Source organism: Mytilus edulis, chromosome 5 (genome assembly GCF_963676685.1).
Source record: "Mytilus edulis chromosome 5, xbMytEdul2.2, whole genome shotgun sequence".
Classification (NCBI taxonomy): domain Eukaryota; kingdom Metazoa; phylum Mollusca; class Bivalvia; order Mytilida; family Mytilidae; genus Mytilus; species Mytilus edulis.
Genome location: NC_092348.1, coordinates 3,384,628 through 3,403,704, shown reverse-complemented (window position 1 = coordinate 3,403,704; position 19,077 = coordinate 3,384,628). Strand labels below are relative to the sequence as shown.

General features: G+C 31.7%; 1 protein-coding gene across 3 annotated transcripts in view; it reads right to left on the bottom strand.

Moving 5' to 3' along the window:
• Nucleotides 1-1,056: 1,056 nt before the first annotated feature.
• Nucleotides 1,057-19,077, bottom strand: part of LOC139522775 (adenine DNA glycosylase-like) — a 34,713-nt gene continuing 16,692 nt past the window's right edge. For all 3 annotated transcript variants that reach the window (XM_071316289.1, XM_071316286.1, XM_071316287.1), the window contains exons 8-16: nt 13,890-13,987; nt 12,997-13,141; nt 5,899-5,977; nt 5,593-5,644; nt 4,774-4,904; nt 4,100-4,239; nt 3,504-3,671; nt 2,171-2,197; nt 1,057-1,223 (exon numbers count right to left, since the gene is read on the bottom strand). In XM_071316289.1, the coding sequence (XP_071172390.1) occupies nt 1,137-1,223; nt 2,171-2,197; nt 3,504-3,671; nt 4,100-4,239; nt 4,774-4,904; nt 5,593-5,644; nt 5,899-5,977; nt 12,997-13,141; nt 13,890-13,987 (927 nt within the window). In that variant the 3' untranslated portion in view covers nt 1,057-1,136. The remainder of the gene's footprint in view (nt 1,224-2,170; nt 2,198-3,503; nt 3,672-4,099; nt 4,240-4,773; nt 4,905-5,592; nt 5,645-5,898; nt 5,978-12,996; nt 13,142-13,889; nt 13,988-19,077) is intronic.

Here is a 19,077-nt window from a genome sequence, read left to right as displayed (position 1 = left end):
TTGATCTACAATCTGTCGATACCTGTATCTATGCATTGCACACTGTCACGTTTTTATCTGACATTAATGTGTACTGATTGATAATTTAGTCGAAGATGCATGATTTTATTTGTTAGGTGTTAGTAGCTTTGAACTATAGCTGTCAGCACATACTGTCTTTTTCTTGTTGGTATATACAAGTAACCAGCCACACACTATTTGAAAATGATAGGAATTATTAGTCCAAAGAAAGCTGTAAGGAAAACTTAATCCATCTAAGGTCAGATTTTTTAGAGAGTTGAAACCTTAGTTATTTTTATTACTTTCTAAAGATGAGAGATTTTTTTAACTTTTGTTCATCAGAATGCAAGTAATGCACATAGCAATCTAATTGAAGTTGTGAGGAATTTTCACAGAGTGATATAAACACAGATGGATAGATTTTTATTTATGATGTTCAGTGGCAAAAATATCAAACATATCAGGGTGACACTCCAAACCAGATTTTTAAGGTATTGATTAACAAGGTAAAGGTGCCAAAGAACCCAACCTATACAAAGACAATACACAGAATCTGAGCTGATCAGTGAATCTTTATTCCTATATGATGTGTGTGGAGGAGTTCCATTTACCAATTTTTAAGTCTTTGGTTTAATTTAGAAGGGTATATGTTGACATGAATATCAATTATGAGGTCATTTTTATAAATTTCCTGTTTACAAACTTTGAATTTTTCGAAAAACTACGGATTTTCTTATCCCAGGCATAGATTACCTTAGCCGTATTGGGCACAACTTTTTGGAATTTTGGATCCTCAATGCTCTTCAACTTTGTTCTTGTTTGGCTTTATAAATATTTTGATATGAGCGTCACTGATGAGTCTTATGTAGACGAAACGCGCGTCTGGCGTACTAAATTATAATCCTGGTACTTTTGATAACTATTGAACCCATGACATTCTGCACTCGGGGTGATAATGCAAAAAGGCCCTAGTGCAGGTTTATGGTGATGGATATATCACCATATCTTACATATATAGGACAGATGATTAAATCAGTAAAATAGATGGATACAATATAGTTTTAACATGGTTTTATATATAAAAAAATATATAAAAATATATTTTTAAATATGCACAATATATATGGAATTGAACATCAAGAATTAGATTTGAAGAAACTGTTAATAGATGGTTGCTTTTTATCCACTTTCTGTTTCTTTGTCTTGGCTGGAGTTTTAGAATTCTGAAAAAAATATCCACATAATGCAAAATTCAGTAGATGAGCTATCTAGCTGTACAAATCATTAATGTGAAAAGCAATATACCATTTGAAGTTTGTAAGTACTTGGTAATGGTTTCTTCCTATTTATATATTCATAAAAGAGTCTCGTACAATAACATGAATAATGACAATGTTTTTTTTCTCAATATACTAAAAACTGAGTCTTAAGCAATCTCTACATGTAAATAAAACAAGAATTTGAACGTCTTTATATTCTGTCTTATCTAAACATATTTAGAATATCCAATAGCAAAATAAGGTCCTAACTTTTCAAGAGCATAGCTGTGAAGCACATATATGACACTTAATGTTTTAAATTTATGTTGTTCCAATTTACATTTTTTTAATCTAATCTTATGTGCTTTCTGATGAAAAATAGGAGATATGAAGATTTGTTCACCAAGGAATATTCATATTTCTTAAGTGCTTTGTCAGAGGAAAATATGATTTTTCCGGGTGAGCAAATCTTCATATCTCCCTAAGCCAAGGAAAATGAATGTTTTATTTTAATGCCTATGCTTTGTTTACTACCTTAACATCAAATATTTTCTTATTGGCTTGATTTAATAACTAAACATGACATACACATTGATAAACAGTACAGATCAAAAGTTAACTATAACATGTATAAATCTTTTTTATTAATGTCTGAAATAAATTTCAACAAGATAATGATTTTTTCTATCACTTAACCAAAAATAAGACGTTCAAAACGTTAGGTACATTAAACGTGTGTAATATTGCATGATGTTGTCCCGACATTTCAGAGGAAAATATGACATTCAGAGGGGAATATGAGGATGTATTCAATGACATGTGGGATAGTCTCAACCAATCAAATATTGATTAAACAGTGGAATAATAATTTTTATGCCACATAAACATTACTTTATTGTTCAAGTACTTACCATCTTATCTGTAAATGCCTTGAAAACCTACAATAGAATAAAAAAAATAATACAGATATTAAAAGATTTTCTATGAATATGATATTTCTGTTGAAAAGTTGAAATCTTTATTGTATGAAACACAATATCTGAGTTGTTACATGTAGATTCAGTCAAAATCAGTTTTTAAATATGTTGAAGAGAGCAATTTTTTCCATAGTAGGTGTAATACCACCAAATCATGGTATGTCACATCTACTTGTACATTGTTGTATACAAAAGTAGGTCGAAAAAAATATTCCCTTGAATTTGACAGTTGTAGGTAATTAATCCTACATTTTATTGCAGTAAAACATTTTCTGTGTCATAAACATATGTCTTGGGTATTTCAAAGCACCGTTATTTCTTTCTTCTGGATTTCCTTAGAATATTACATGGTTACTAAAGCTTGTACACTGGTTAAAGGGGAGAAATTTGATTGGTTAAATTCCAGTGATGGTTATATTAAATGTAATGTGAAATTATTTCTATAGTACTGGACAGGATAAAACTTTACTTATGCCAAGTATTTCTTTATTTGAAACAAAGATAAATTCTGAACATTTTTTTTAAAAGTGCAAATTTAACAGAGACTAATAGGGGGAAATCAATGGTGGTATTACACCTAGTATATACTATGAGAGGTTAATAAATATTTGTGTAGGTCAGACTGGTTGCACTTTGTAAATACAGTTGTTTCACAAATCACCCCTCTTTTGGGGAGATATGTAATATTCATAGGTATTTCGTTTTGTTTTGTTACTGGTTCCAAGATGTGATCTCTATGATGTATCTCGTAGAGACATAACTAGGAACTTTTACCAGTGTAAATTGTATGAGTCGTGGCCAAATTTAAATCTGTTGGAGACCCTAAGTGAAGGAGTGTTAGTACAGAATAAGTATAAATTTAAACTCATTTCAGGGCATATTAAAATTGAAAATATGCTGGACACAGCCCTGAATTTTAATCTTTGAAAAAAAAATTGTTGTGCATATGAGCTTTACATTCTAGGATATAGCTTTTTTTTTTACAAAACTTCATTCTAAAAGTGGAACATTTTAGCCCTAAAAGGAGTTCCTATGGGAAATTGTACTGTCTATTTTTACAGAACTGCAACCTACAAGGAAAGTTAGTAAAAAATAATTAAGACATTACTCAAATTCAATATCAATGAATTTCAATTAACACTTGGTTCTCAAGAATTTTTTTGTTTTAGGCTTAAGGAAAATTGGAAATGGAGGAGTCATTGTTTTTGTATCAACATTTTTTGTTCTAAAAGTTCATTAAAATTCTCAATATGTAACATTGTTAAACCTTTTTCATAGCGGTAGACACAGCTGATTCTTGTAGTTCTTCCTCTGTAACCCATCGTAGAGGTTTAGTACTAGGTAGATCAGTAACTACTGTATCCCTGTCATCCTCTTCCACTGTTATACTGTCTATTATGTAAGTCTGGTGGATATGGGAAAACAAGTGGACCACCTAGAATTATATAAAGTAATCTTTAAGACAGAATCCAGGGGTCTGTTGTTCAACTTGTCGTTAGTGCTAACTAGTCGTTAAACTACAGTGCTTCTGTCATCTTTCTCTACTGTAATACTGTCTATAATGTAGATCTGGTGAATGTGGTAAAAGAATTATATTCAATAATCTTTTTCTACAATATCTCCTTAAGTGCATGTCAAGTCATCATTCTTTACCACAGATATTGTGGTGGATGTAGAAATTAAATGAACAACATAGAACTGTTTTAAGTCATGTAAATCACCTTTTATCATTATATTGAGAAACTCATTTCACAAAAAAAATTTACAAGAATGTTTTTTTTTTGTGACAAGTTCATACTATAATGACACTTATATTTATCAATTGAACTCCTATTATCGTGTATAAAAAAATCTTGCCCATACCTCTCCAACATGACAAGTGGATGTAACGGTATCAACATGTAATCCACAGCTGTCTTTCAGTAACTGTTGAGGTGATACCTCTTCAGAACAATCTCCATCTATTTTTAGAGAGGGGAATTCCCACAGACCTGCTAACAATCCTACAAAACATACATTTCATCACTTTTTCTTAATCAAGCAATCAAGGATAAGCTGGAGCTGTTGCTTGTAGAAAGATGAATAATAAATCTGATGCAAAATATCCCACTTAACTGAAATTAAATGCAAGTCTTTACTGACAGCAAATATTGTTGGTATACCTTTTTTTGTATGTCTTTCTTTCTTGTGTAGTGAAGGCCAAGCACACACACTATGAATCTTTTTTTTTACTACTAAAACACATTACTATAAATTCAGAAATTATTGCTTGCATTTATTATTGCGGTTTCATCACTTTGGATTTAAATGCAATTTTAATTTTTGAGATATTGAGAAAAAATCCTGTTTATTTCAAATAAAAAATTTCAAAATAAGAGTTTGAATTATTGCAATTATAACCTAGTCAAATTATTGCAATAATAAAAACTTCGCAATGATTTCTGAATTTACAGTAATGGTTTATCATGTTATTGAACATGCATATGAAACAATACGATCTCTTATTATTTTGACTGTAAATCCTTGTTATATCTCACCTTTTTCTGGTCTCTGTACAATACAATATAATGCCTCTGACTTGTTCTTCTTACAAACTATACACACTTTAGTCTGTTCCTCTCTTGCTGCTTTCTTCTTTCCTTTTCTGGGATAGTTCTGGACACCTAAACTATATAGACACATGTTTAATCAATGAACATTTTTTATTTACTATAAATTTTGAAATCATTGTGAGGTTTTAAACAATGCTAATAATGCGACTGGGTGATTATTGCAATAATTAGAACTTGCAAGATATTTTTGTATGCAAATTTTCCTAAAATCTCAATTATTAATCTTCCATTTTTGTCAAATCTTCATAATCGCAATAATAAATACACGCAATAATAAATGCATGCAATAATTTCTCAACTTTCAGTATTTTGTTTAAACTCACATCTTCATTATTCATTCAAGATGTTTGGTATTGTAATGACTGAATACTATCTATTTAAGGATTTGTTTTCAAGCCATTTTTATACAGATCTAGAAGAGTCTGAACTTTCTGAAATGTTCTTTCATGGGTATTTTCTAATTAAAAGACAAACTCATTGTTCAGTTACATCAACAACAACATGAGGTGTTTCTGTTGCTCAATCCTGTGTAGTTTTTCATTATTGTGGTTGGTTTTATCCTCAGTTATTTTTTTCAGCGATGAGGTTCATATAAGATATAATGTATGTTCATTTCAATTCCAAAAAAATAATTGTTTTGTTGTTTGCCATTATTTTTATACAAGTCGATTAAAACTAGAAAATAAACACAAAAATGACACTTAAAAAATGTCCAAACACCATTCTAATATTGATTGTATTTACCTGCTATCCCACACCTCACTACTCTGAATACATAATAGACAACTGTCAATACCTGAAATATAAAACAAACAAAGGACAATTAATATATTCAAAATAATTCCCTCAAAGGGAAGCTGAAATTAAATCAAATTGTTTGTGGAAAACTTGTATTCATGTTGGTGCATGTGTTTTGATTATAACCACAATATTTGTGATCAATGGTTACAGAACAGTACAATAAAAAACTTCAATTGAAAAACAAAACTAATTCATATAAAATTTTGAATTATTACAAGAGAAAATTGTTTATCAGTATTATAAACTTACAACATTCTATATCTGAGATGGTAGGTTTGCTCCTATCCTTTGTCAACTCTTTTGTTTTCTCCTGTTTATTAAATTCTACCTGAAATCAAATAATAGAACATAGACTGTATAAAATGTTTTAATTTGAAATATTTAATCATGTTTCATAATTTAGTGCTACACAAAAAACCTTCTGGAAAAATATTCATAGCATACATACATGGATTAATCTTTTTCTATGACAATTTATACAGAATACTCATTTCAAAATATATTTCCATTTTTCATAGATCTGAAGTATATGAGCATATATATGATCACTCAATTAACTCTAAGGCCAACTAATATTAATTCGATTTTCATCCAGATTTTTTTTTAAATGGGGCAGGTGGGACGATTTTATTTTTTTAAATCTTATTTTATGTAGTTTCTAGTTTAAACATATTTTATTGTTCAAAATGACAAAAGGATTAGACACAAGTTTTACAACTTTAATAGTTACGTCTTCTCCAAATATTATATTTTTGAAAATATATTATTTCATGTGAAATCCTCTTGTGTTGTGTTCTCCATATATGCAAGTGTATTAAGCTTATATTATAAGATATAGATACATGTATAAGGAATTGTACATAATTTTTCAAATTCTTAAATAAATATCTCTGGTTGGCAACTGTCTCAGGTAATTGCTGCTTTAGAAACCCTTTTATAAACGTGGAGAAATGCTCTTTTCAGTTGGACTGCCTACACTGAATCTGTTTAGCTTTCTAACAATGGTTTGTAGTTCCCATAAAATGAAGCAAATGTTTTGGTATGCAAAACAAATATTATGAGTACAGAATAAAATGAAAACTTAATTATTGTTGAAAATACACTGATAATAGGATTGGTGCCAATACAAGATGCAAATATAATTAAAATGTATAACTTGAAAAAGTTGTTGAATGACTCTATTAAGGGTATTGGGACATAGGGTGTTTGCTGTGCTGTTTTTCAACAAACAAAAAAAACGAAAGCCATGGGTAAATCTAAGGGATTGCTATAATAAAATATCCATGTTTGTAGACTTTTTGAACTCAATATACAATCATAAATCTTGTGTTTGTGTCAATTTCTTTTATCCAGTCATATTTTATTGTAACAATGTGTTCCACGATTCTTGCACTTTGGATATTGTTCAGTCTAAATTTCCTTACATTAAGTCATTGTTTAAATAAAAAAAGATTTTGTGTTCTTGGACACAGCTTATTACGTACCTGTAACCCGAATATTTCATACCCTTCTTGTAATCAATCTCTATTCTTGGTAGATGATGTTGTCATCATAGAACATCAGCAGTCAGGGGACTTACTTAAATAAGTGATTTTCTAAATCACTGATTTAAGTAACATTATTTCCATAAAGGTTGGAAGTTAGAGTTGTCTTTCTTTAATAATCACCTATTTAAGTAGTACAAATTAATCACTAGAAGAAGTGATTTAATCTTATTGTAGCTTTAAATATAGAATAATAATGATCCAGGGACTAATTATGTTTCTAAACTTATCAGAACCAACATCTGTGTTGTCTAGGATGACCAGGTCATTTCAGGTGATGACCTTGTACTGAATCTAGGATAATGACATACAAATCACTTGTTTAAGTATCAGACCTCAATTTCCTTCCCAAAAAATCACTTCTTTGAGTATCATTCTTTTAATAATCCCTACTAATTTCAACACCCCCGAACAGTGAGATTTTTATCGCGAACAGTAGAATTTTATTACATAATCTGAAAGATGAAACCTTGAACTTCACAGGAAAAATACTCCCACTGCTGGGAAAAATCTATTAAGAAAGTATCAGTTCATTATGTAAAGCCATTATTATAGCATTTTTTCAACTAAAATAGAATTTTCAGCTAAAGGATAGCATCAAAGTCATGAACCTTGCTACTTAAAAGAAGCAAAAAGTTCATTTTTTTTTAATTTTACTAATTAAAAGATATTATTTAAACCTATGTGTTTAAAATTTTGAAAAAAATACAAATTCCAATTTGTGACAAAACCACGATTTTGCTACTCAAATAAGTGATTTAATCAAAGCGCGAAAGCGCTGTAAAGGCAGTTAATTACAGGTTGTGTGTATTTCTAGTCCAGTTATATCATTATCTTCCATAGAACAGAGGTGGTTTGTAGTATTTAAGATTAAGAGTTCTCTTGTACCTAGTTCACCTATATCTATAGTCTACTGTTTACAGTATATTTTCTGTACCTCGCCATGAAATGCATTTTTAAGACATAAGAACTTTTCCTTTTTAATGTAAATAAAACTGTTTTTAATTATTGATTATATACACATATTCAATTACTCCTATCCTATGAAAAATAATTCACAAAGATTGACTAGTCTCCGTACTGTGTGTATTGCTAGAACATCAAGTAACATAATGGTAAATGTACATAGTATCATGTCAACTCTTTTGAAGACAGAACTTTTTTTAAAATTCTCCCTCCAAGCAAAATTATTTTTCAGTATAAACATGATAAAGTTATCTACCTGTATTAATGACCTAGAGACTCTCAAGAGCCTGTGTCGCTCACCTTGGACGGTCTATGTGCATATTAAACAACGGACACATATAAAATGACAAAATTGTGTTTTTGGTGATGGGAATGTGTTTGTAGATCTTTCTTTACTGAACATTCTTGGTGCTACAATTATCTCTATCTATAATAAACATGGCCCAGTATTTACAGTTGAAAATATTTTTTAAAACTTAACAAAAAATACAAAAATTTATGAAAATTGTTAAAAATTGACTATAAAGGGCAATAACTCTTTAAGGGGTCAACTTAAAATTTTGGTCATATTGACTTATTTGTAGATCTTACTTTGCAGAACATTATTACTGTTTACAGTTTATCTCTATCTATAATAATATCTAAGATAATAACCAAACTCTGCAAAATTTCCTTCAAATTGCTAATTTGGGGGCAGCAATCCATCAACGGGTTGTCAGATTTGTCTGAAAATTCCCTGGGCAGATCGATCTTCACTGAAGAGACAATTTCACCCCATGTCAGATTTGCTCTAAATGCTTTGGTTTCAGAGTTATAAGCCAAAATCTACATTTTACCTGTATGTTCTATTTTTGGCCATAGTGGCTATCTCGGTTGGTTGACCGGGTCACACCACACATTTTTTAAATTAGATACCGCAATGATGATTTTGGCTAAGTTTGGTTAAATTTGGCAGAGTAGTTTCAGAGAAGATTTTTTGTAAAAGTTTATGGACGACGAAACCAAGTGATGAGTCAGGTCAGGTGAGCTAAAAAGGAGTTTTTAATCAAGGTAACAAAGACATCTGGTGGCCATAAAAGCTGTCTCATTAGCATTTTAACCACTTCCCATATTTGCTTTTAAGACAATACAATGTAGAAGAAAATTATTCAATGCAAAAACAAAACTTACTTGTAAATATGAAATTCTCTTTACAGTATGAGTTTTTCTCATTGTTGGAGATTGTACAGTCCTGTAACTGCTTATACCCATTTATTATCCCCTTTAGTTTGATAAACTCATAAAATATCATATATTTACATTGTGCCACATCTGCTTAATTTTTATATGCATTACAATAACATGAACAATTGTAATTCAAATCTATATATCAAAGCAAAATGAATTTCACTACTTTCATTCATCCATCCTTTGGCAAAATACAAGTTCTAAAATGACACAATATATGTTTATTTATATAAAAATAACATTTAGTTTTCGACTCTTAACAGGTATAAAAAATGCACAGCTCTGTCATGATTTGTGAAATCTGTGCTGAAAACATAGGCATTGATGGTGTTTGAGTAATTCCATCTGTGAAGCTCAACATTAGCTCGTCAGTTGGTGGTGGACAGTTATAAATCTTTCCTGCAGGATGAATGTCTGTTCAGGAAAACTAATTTCACAAATCAAAACTTTCCTCTAGATTTCTCCTACAATATTCATCCAGTTTAGTTCTTTTGGTTTAACGGGACACCGTCCTGATTTTTAATTTTGTAAACCATTCAGTCTCTTGCTTACAAATGGTGCATGAAAATAGGATGGGAATGGCAGTAGACAAGTCTCTTTAAAGTGGGTTTGTGCCCTGAAAAAAGTTTTATAACATTAGCTTTTTTGAAACTTATGAAAGACTTGTGCAACACACATACCTAAATAACTATAACATAGGTGGAGAGCATCATGCATGTCAATGTTTTGTTCCTGTTTACATTGTCATTGATATTTTTCAAGAAAGCCCGAGGCATAGCTCATGAATTCTTGTCATTACAACCTAAATTAACATAATTACTGCTAAAATAATTATCAGTATAATATATTTCTTGTAGAAAAACCATACAATTGTAGTATTAACCAAAAAATGTCAAACAGATGATATTGAATCGTAATCCCAAAAGTTATGACGTCTTGAATTCACCCCCCTTTTTATTCTAAAACGATAATTGCGGTTGCAAACAGACTTTGGTTTACTTGCATGGTGATTATATAAATAACAGTATATATTTCTTAAAGAAAATAAAGTTTTACCATGAATAGTTTCCTGAACGTAGTCGTTTTCAGTAAAATGTGCCTTGCAAACAACAGCTGATTGATATGGGTTCTACGATTGCATCGCACGTGACAATCTACGTTTGAGCCATGGCGTCGATCCAACTTTTCCTTCTTATTAAGTCATTTAGAAATGCAAGTCCTCCTCTTAAATGACACTCAGGTACACACCAACAAGGACTAGGCATCGTTAATTGTGTGATTGTTTTGCAGTGCAAAAACGGAAGTTAAGGACGGAACTGACTGGTCTCACTAATAAGAGACAAGAAGAATTTTAGAGACAAACAGCGACAAGAAGATTAATTTAGTGACAAAGCGACAATAACTATCAAGGGACAAGCGAATCGTAATTCTCTCACGAGGCTAGCCTATTCTCATTTGATGTGATAGGGTGAAGCTACACCTATCAAATATGTCCCTATGAAAAAGAAGAATTTCACTGTTAGAAAGGAAATGATATTGCATGGTTTGATTCAATAAATTCTTTAAAAGGAAATAGGATTTTTTATTGTTTTGATGGCTAAATTTTAGCGTGTGCATAAAACATATTTTTTTTATATCTAATAAAAACTAGACAATCCCTTTCTTCTTAATAAAAACATATTTTTATCTATCAATGTACAGTAATATAAAAAAATGTTTTATAACCGCCCCTATAATAAAAAAATAATGCGTTTTTTTTTTAATATCTATTGCGAATAAGTTGTTGCAATGACATTTTTTTTAATTTATGTATAGTCGCTATATAGTCTTCTTGACGCTTGTTCTCGCTAAATTAATTATATTGTCGCTTCCTATCGCTATTTTAATTTTATTGTCGCTTCTTATCACTTTTTGACGCTTCTTGTCTTTAATTAGTGGAACCCTATTCAGGAACGATAATTTCATATTTTACATAACTGAGACCGAAATAACTATAACGTCATACGGCTTCACGTACAGAAATACTTTAAATTGTATATTATGCAATATAATTCACGGTCAGTCGACTTTTAATTGTAATATCATATAAATATCAACGAGTGAAATGATTTTAAAATATCTTTAGATCGCAAATAGTACTCGAAATTGAACGGACCTCTTTCCACACGGAATTCGAATAATGATAGTTTGTAATCAAATTGACTGCTTATAATGCAAAAGACACATTAATAAACAGATTTTTAAAACGAACAATACACACTGATCGTTTCTTTATTTCCCAATGTAAATGAAAGGAACAAAAACCATTTCATACCACAAAAAGTAGAGGAGAAATTTAAACATTTCCGGATCTATTTCTTGCAAAATGACCCCCAGCAAAGATTTGCGTAAGGAAAGATGAACCTCATGACTTGAAAGTCAGGCCTTAAAGCACTGCCTTTAAAAATCACCTATTTCAGTAAGTCCCCTGACTGATCAGAACATGTCGACTTAATCATTTTATTAGAATACTCAAAGAAATACGAAAACAGAAATTTGAAACAAGAAGTTTTGAATGAAACAAAATTATCAACGGAAATGAACAAAATTCAGAAATCGTAAATTAAAAAAAAAAAAAAAAATCGGGGCGGGGCGGATGAAAATCTATCAATTAATTTTAATTGGCCTAATGTTGCTTAAAAATATGAACTTTGTTTGCCAATACTAGCAATCAAAGTCAAATGCAATACCCTGGGCCAAGAAAAATAACTCAAAACACAAGACAGAAAACTTAAGATTGAGAAATATGATTGGTGCTTATTGCCACTTTCAGCATGATAGGCTTTTTCTAGGATAGTAATTTTTCATTGATGGAGGAAGCTGGAATGCCCAACAAGAACCTCAACCTTTATTAGGAAAGCTGATAGTTCTAGTCAATTAAGACTGGAGTCAAGTGCACTTGCCATGTGCCTGGTTTCAAACTCATAATCTTACTGTTTACAGGCTATTGATACAGTAGTTGAACTACTTAGACCACTCTGAAACCAAGATTCTTGAGCAATAACAACACCTACAAAATCTAGAGTAAAATCATGTGCTCAGGAATGAGTTTCTACAGAATTCAGCTGCAAGTTTTATTGCTCATTGAAAGTAAAGTCCTGTTATTTGTATCATTCTGTGATGTCATTAATACCAGTTAATATTTGAAGAGATGGCACTTAACATAACAATTTAAATAGTTTGTTCAATACCTTCGTAGTTAACAGGAAATCATGATAGGACAAACAAGCCCAAGAATTTATCATCAGCAAGGAGGTACTGTAAATCAGAAATTATTGGGAAGTTTTTATTAATGCCAAAAATGTGACAGGGCTATCATCGCAATAATTAAAACTCGCATTTTGAAATTTTTTACATGAATCGAACAGGATTTTTCTTAATATTGCAAAAATTAAAATTGCATTTTTAGTCTAAAATGACAAATTCGCAATAATAAATGCATACAATAATTTCTGAATTTACAGTATCTGCTAGATAAACAACTGCTGTTGGACAGAAAATAAAGACATCCTTAAAAGATTCATTATGTAATATTTAGTTTTAGAATCTGGACATGTGCCAATATTATTACCTCTTTGTTTGCCAAGCATAAGCTTCTAACAGGACATGTGTTACAACTTGGTGTCTTTGGTGTACATACAGTAGCTCCTAACTCCATCATACCTTGATTAAAATCTCCTGCTTTGTCTGGGTCTACCAGGGAATTAGCATGCTGCCTAAGGAATAAAAAGGATATCCTTTTTGATTTTCAGGAGATATCATGTTACAGGTTTTGTGGATCTTTAAAACACTAAGTAAACTGTTCACACAGAGATTATTGGTATTTCTATTTACATAAACATCTAAACTGTTCAAAAGTTTTGATATCAATGCTCAATGACAAATGGGGTGGTGCTCAATTATCTTCATGGATATATGATGAATCAATGCTTATAGAACTGCATAAACAAATATTGACCAACCATAAACCAATCCTCTTTAAGTCAACTTATAAAGAACTTTAATAAGAAAACCTTGCAGAAGTCAATGGATCATCATGACCAACAAGGCAAGACTAAATAATCTTGATCAAAATAATATACATGTGTATATCATATAATTGAGTGGTTGTAGTTAGTCATGGTTTATCCTATCTGTGTTTAGTTTACTGTTGTGTAGTTTTATCTTGTGTGATGCTGTTCCAACACTGTGGGGAAGGGTTGGGTACAATCTTTTACCCCGCCACATTCTTGTATGTGCCTGTCCCAAGTCAGTGGTTGTAGTTTTTTGCTGTATATCATTTTTGTTTTCTGTTTATGATTTTGCACATATAAATCAGGTGAGAAGTTTTCTGTTTTGAATTTTCATTTTGAGGCCTATCGTAGCTCATTTGAGTTGTTTTATAATAAGTATTTTTGCTGATTGTAGAAGACTGTACAGGTTTATAGTTTATAACAGGATTATTTAGCTAACGGATATGTTTACCATAGTTTCTCTTGGACAGGTTGACTTGTACTGTCTCCACCCATCTTTCTCATTCTACATAAAACTCTTATAACATTACCATCTACTATCCCTGTGGCCTGAAGATAAAAACATATACAATAGTGATAACATTACCATCTACTATCCCTGTGGCCTGAAGATAAAAACATATACAATAGTGACTCTGATAACATTACCATCTACTATCCCGATGGCCTGAAGATAAAAACATATACAATAGTGACTCTGATAACATTACCATCTAGAATGGGGTGCTCATTTTCACCACATCTTTCCATGTTTTCTACAGTTTATGTTCAGGTCTAAATGTTTTTGAAGCATACTGATCTTTCTATATGAAGATAACTTTAAATGCAAAATATACTTAAGCTTGAAAACCGGTTTGTTTTAAGAAAATCATCTGAAAAATTAGATTAAAGGGTGTTTGAAATTTCAGGATGTTTTGTCAATGGGGGACACATATTCGCCGTTTTTACACATCTATTTAAAACCAAATAACCGCAGCTTTTAACAATTTTTATCAAATCAATTGCATTATAGATGAATAGCATACATTTCAAAGGTATGAAGAATTCAAAATTATGGCATTCAGTCAAATATTTACTTAGAAATACTTCTTTGAAATCGTGTTTTTTATTCAGGAAATTGTCTGAAAATCGTTGTCCGTTTTTCGGTCATTTTCGTTAGGAGCCGCAATTTTGTCTCAGTTTAAAAAAATATTATATTTGTTATAAAAATATAATTTACGGGTACATTTCTTCCATTTCAGCCATCCTTTGAAGTTTTTACACCTCAAAATCCCTAAACAGCGAAATTGTGTCCCCGGCGAAAATGAGCACCCCACTCTACTATCCCTGTGGCCTGAAGATAAAAACATATTCAATAGTGACTCTGATAACATTACCATCTACTATCCCTGTGGCCTGAAGATAAAAACATATTCAATAGTGACTCTGATAACATTACCATCTACTATCCCTGTGGCCTGAAGATAAAAACATATACAATAGTGACTCTGATAACATTACCATCTACTATCCCTGTGGCCTAAAGATAAAAACATATTCAATAGTGACTCTGATACATTACCATCTACTATCCGATGGCCTGAAGATAAAAACATATTCAATAGTGACTCTGATAACATTACCATCTACTATCCCGATGGCCTTAAGATAAAAACATATTCAATAGTGACTCTGATAACATTACCATCTACTATCCTTGTGGCCTGAAGATAAAAACATATACAATAGTGATAACATTACCATCTACTATCCCGATGGCCTTAAGATAAAAACATATTCAATAGTGACTCTGATAACATTACCATCTACTATCCCATAGATGCCAACCCCCTTTTGACACAATCAGTAACAAACTATCAAATTTTCCGTATTTTTGAAAAGTTTTCAGTAATCATTCATAAACGTGCATTTACCAATAAAAATTACTGACGAGTGGTTGCAAAGTGATGTACACTAAAATTTGTCATTTAACATGTTGTCTGTAGTATGTATTCCATTCATTAATTGTTCAGATGTTCTCGACTCAAACATTTTTGTTTTGTCAATGAGAAGTAGAGAAAGGGGGAAAGCTACTAAATAAAATGCAAGTTTGCCTCTTCGGAAGTCAGTAGTTACCCAACAGTAGGTTGATAACTCCCGCGAAACCGGAAGCATTACATTGGCGTTTCCTAAATACGGGACCAGGACGGAAAAGTAATGATAAAAATCCGCGTTTTACAAAATTGAACGTCGATGATTGGGAATCAGTAACTATTCGACTTTGACCGTAATAGCGTAGTTTTTATCGCAAAATCGGAAAAACTACGGAAAAATCGTAATGGTTGGCATCTATGCTATCCCTGTGGCCTGAAGATAAAAACATATACAATAGTGATAACATTACCATCTACTATCCCGATGGCCTTAAGATAAAAACATATTCAATAGTGACTCTGATAACATTACCATCTACTATCCCGATGGCCTTAAGATAAAAACATATTCAATAGTGACTCTGATAACATAACCATCTACTATCCCTGTGGCCTGAAGATAAAAACATATTCAATAGTGACTCTGATAACATAACCATCTACTATCCCTGTGGCCTGAAGATAAAAACATATTCAATAGTGACTCTGATAACATTACCATCTACTATCCCGATGGCCTTAAGATAAAAACATATTCAATAGTGACTCTGATAACATTACCATCTACTATCCCTGTGGCCTGAAGATAAAAACATATACAATAGTGATAACATTACCATCTACTATCCCGATGGCCTTAAGATAAAAACATATTCAATAGTGACTCTGATAACATTACCATCTACTATCCCGATGGCCTTAAGATAAAAACATATTCAATAGTGACTCTGATAACATAACCATCTACTATCCCTGTGGCCTGAAGATAAAAACATATTCAATAGTGACTCTGATAACATTACCATCTACTATCCCTGTGGCCTGAAGATAAAAACATATACAATAGTGATAACATTACCATCTACTATCCCGATGGCCTTAAGATAAAAACATATTCAATAGTGACTCTGATAACATTACCATCTACTATCCCGATGGCCTTAAGATAAAAACATATTCAATAGTGACTCTGATAACATTACCATCTACTATCCCTGTGGCCTGAAGATAAAAACATATACAATAGTGATAACATTACCATCTACTATCCCTGTGGCCTGAAGATAAAAACATATACAATAGTGATAACATTATACCATCTACTATCCCTGTGGCCTGAAGATAAAAACATATACAATAGTGATAACATTACCATCTACTATCCCGATGGCCTTAAGATAAAAACATATTCAATAGTGACTCTGATAACATTACCATCTACTATCCCGATGGCCTTAAGATAAAAACATATTCAATAGTGACTCTGATAACATTACCATCTACTATCCTTGTGGCCTGAAGATAAAAACATATTCAATAGTGATAACATTACCATCTACTATCCCGATGGCCTTAAGATAAAAACATATTCAATAGTGACTCTGATAACATTACCATCTACTATCCCGATGGCCTTAAGATAAAAACATATTCAATAGTGACTCTGATAACATTACCATCTACTATCCCGATGGCCTTAAGATAAAAACATATTCAATAGTGACTCTGATAACATTACCATCTACTATCCCTGTGGCCTGAAGATAAAAACATATTCAATAGTGACTCTGATAACATTACCATCTACTATCCTTGTGGCCTGAAGATAAAAACATATACAATAGTGATAACATTACCATCTACTATCCCGATGGCCTTAAGATAAAAACATATTCAATAGTGACTCTGATAACATAACCATCTACTATCCCTGTGGCCTGAAGATAAAAACATATTCAATAGTGACTCTGATAACATAACCATCTACTATCCCTGTGGCCTGAAGATAAAAACATATTCAATAGTGACTCTGATAACATTACCATCTACTATCCCTGTGGCCTGAAGATAAAAACATATTCAATAGTGACTCTGATACATTACCATCTACTATCCGATGGCCTGAAGATAAAAACATATTCAATAGTGACTCTGATAACATAACCATCTACTATCCCGATGGCCTTAAGATAAAAACATATTCAATAGTGACTCTGATAACATTACCATCTACTATCCCGATGGCCTTAAGATAAAAACATATTCAATAGTGACTCTGATAACATAACCATCTACTATACCTGTGGCCTGAAGATAAAAACATATTCAATAGTGACTCTGATAACATTACCATCTACTATCCCTGTGGCCTGAAGATAAAAACATATACAATAGTGATAACATTACCATCTACTATCCCGATGGCCTTAAGATAAAAACATATTCAATAGTGACTCTGATAACATTACCATCTACTATCCCTGTGGCCTGAAGATAAAAACATATTCAATAGTGACTCTGATAACATTACCATCTACTATCCTTGTGGCCTGAAGATAAAAACATATTCAATAGTGATAACATTACCATCTACTATCCCTGTGGCCTGAAGATAAAAACATATACAATAGTGATAACATTACCATCTACTATCCCTGTGGCCTGAAGATAAAAACATATACAATAGTGATAACATTACCATCTACTATCCCTGTGGCCTGAAGATAAAAACATATACAATAGTGATAACATTACCATCTACTATCCCTGTGGCCTTAAGATAAAAACATATACAATAGTGATAACATTACCATCTACTATCCCGATGGCCTTAAGATAAAAACATATTCAATAGTGACTCTGATAACATTACCATCTACTATCCCGATGGCCTTAAGATAAAAACATATTCAATAGTGACTCTGATAACATTACCATCTACTATCCCGATGGCCTTAAGATAAAAACATATTCAATAGTGACTCTGATAACATTACCATCTACTATCCCTGTGGCCTGAAGATAAAAACATATTCAATAGTGACTCTGATAACATTACCATCTACTATCCTTGTGGCCTGAAGATAAAAACATATACAATAGTGATAACATTACCATCTACTATCCCGATGGCCTTAAGATAAAAACATATTCAATAGTGACTCTGATAACATAACCATCTACTATCCCTGTGGCCTGAAGATAAAAACATATTCAATAGTGACTCTGATAACATAACCATCTACTATCCCTGTGGCCTGAAGATAAAAACATATTCAATAGTGACTCTGATACATTACCATCTACTATCCGATGGCCTGAAGATAAAAACATATTCAATAGTGACTCTGATAACATAACCATCTACTATCCCGATGGCCTTAAGATAAAAACATATTCAATAGTGACTCTGATAACATTACCATCTACTATCCCGATGGCCTTAAGATAAAAACATATACAATAGTGATAACATTACCATCTACTATCCCGATGGCCTTAAGATAAAAACATATTCAATAGTGACTCTGATAACATTACCATCTACTATCCCGATGGCCTTAAGATAAAAACATATACAATAGTGATAACATTACCATCTACTATCCCGATGGCCTTAAGATAAAAACATATACAATAGTGATAACATTACCATCTACTATCCCGATGGCCTTAAGATAAAAACATATTCAATAGTGACTCTGATAACATAACCATCTACTATCC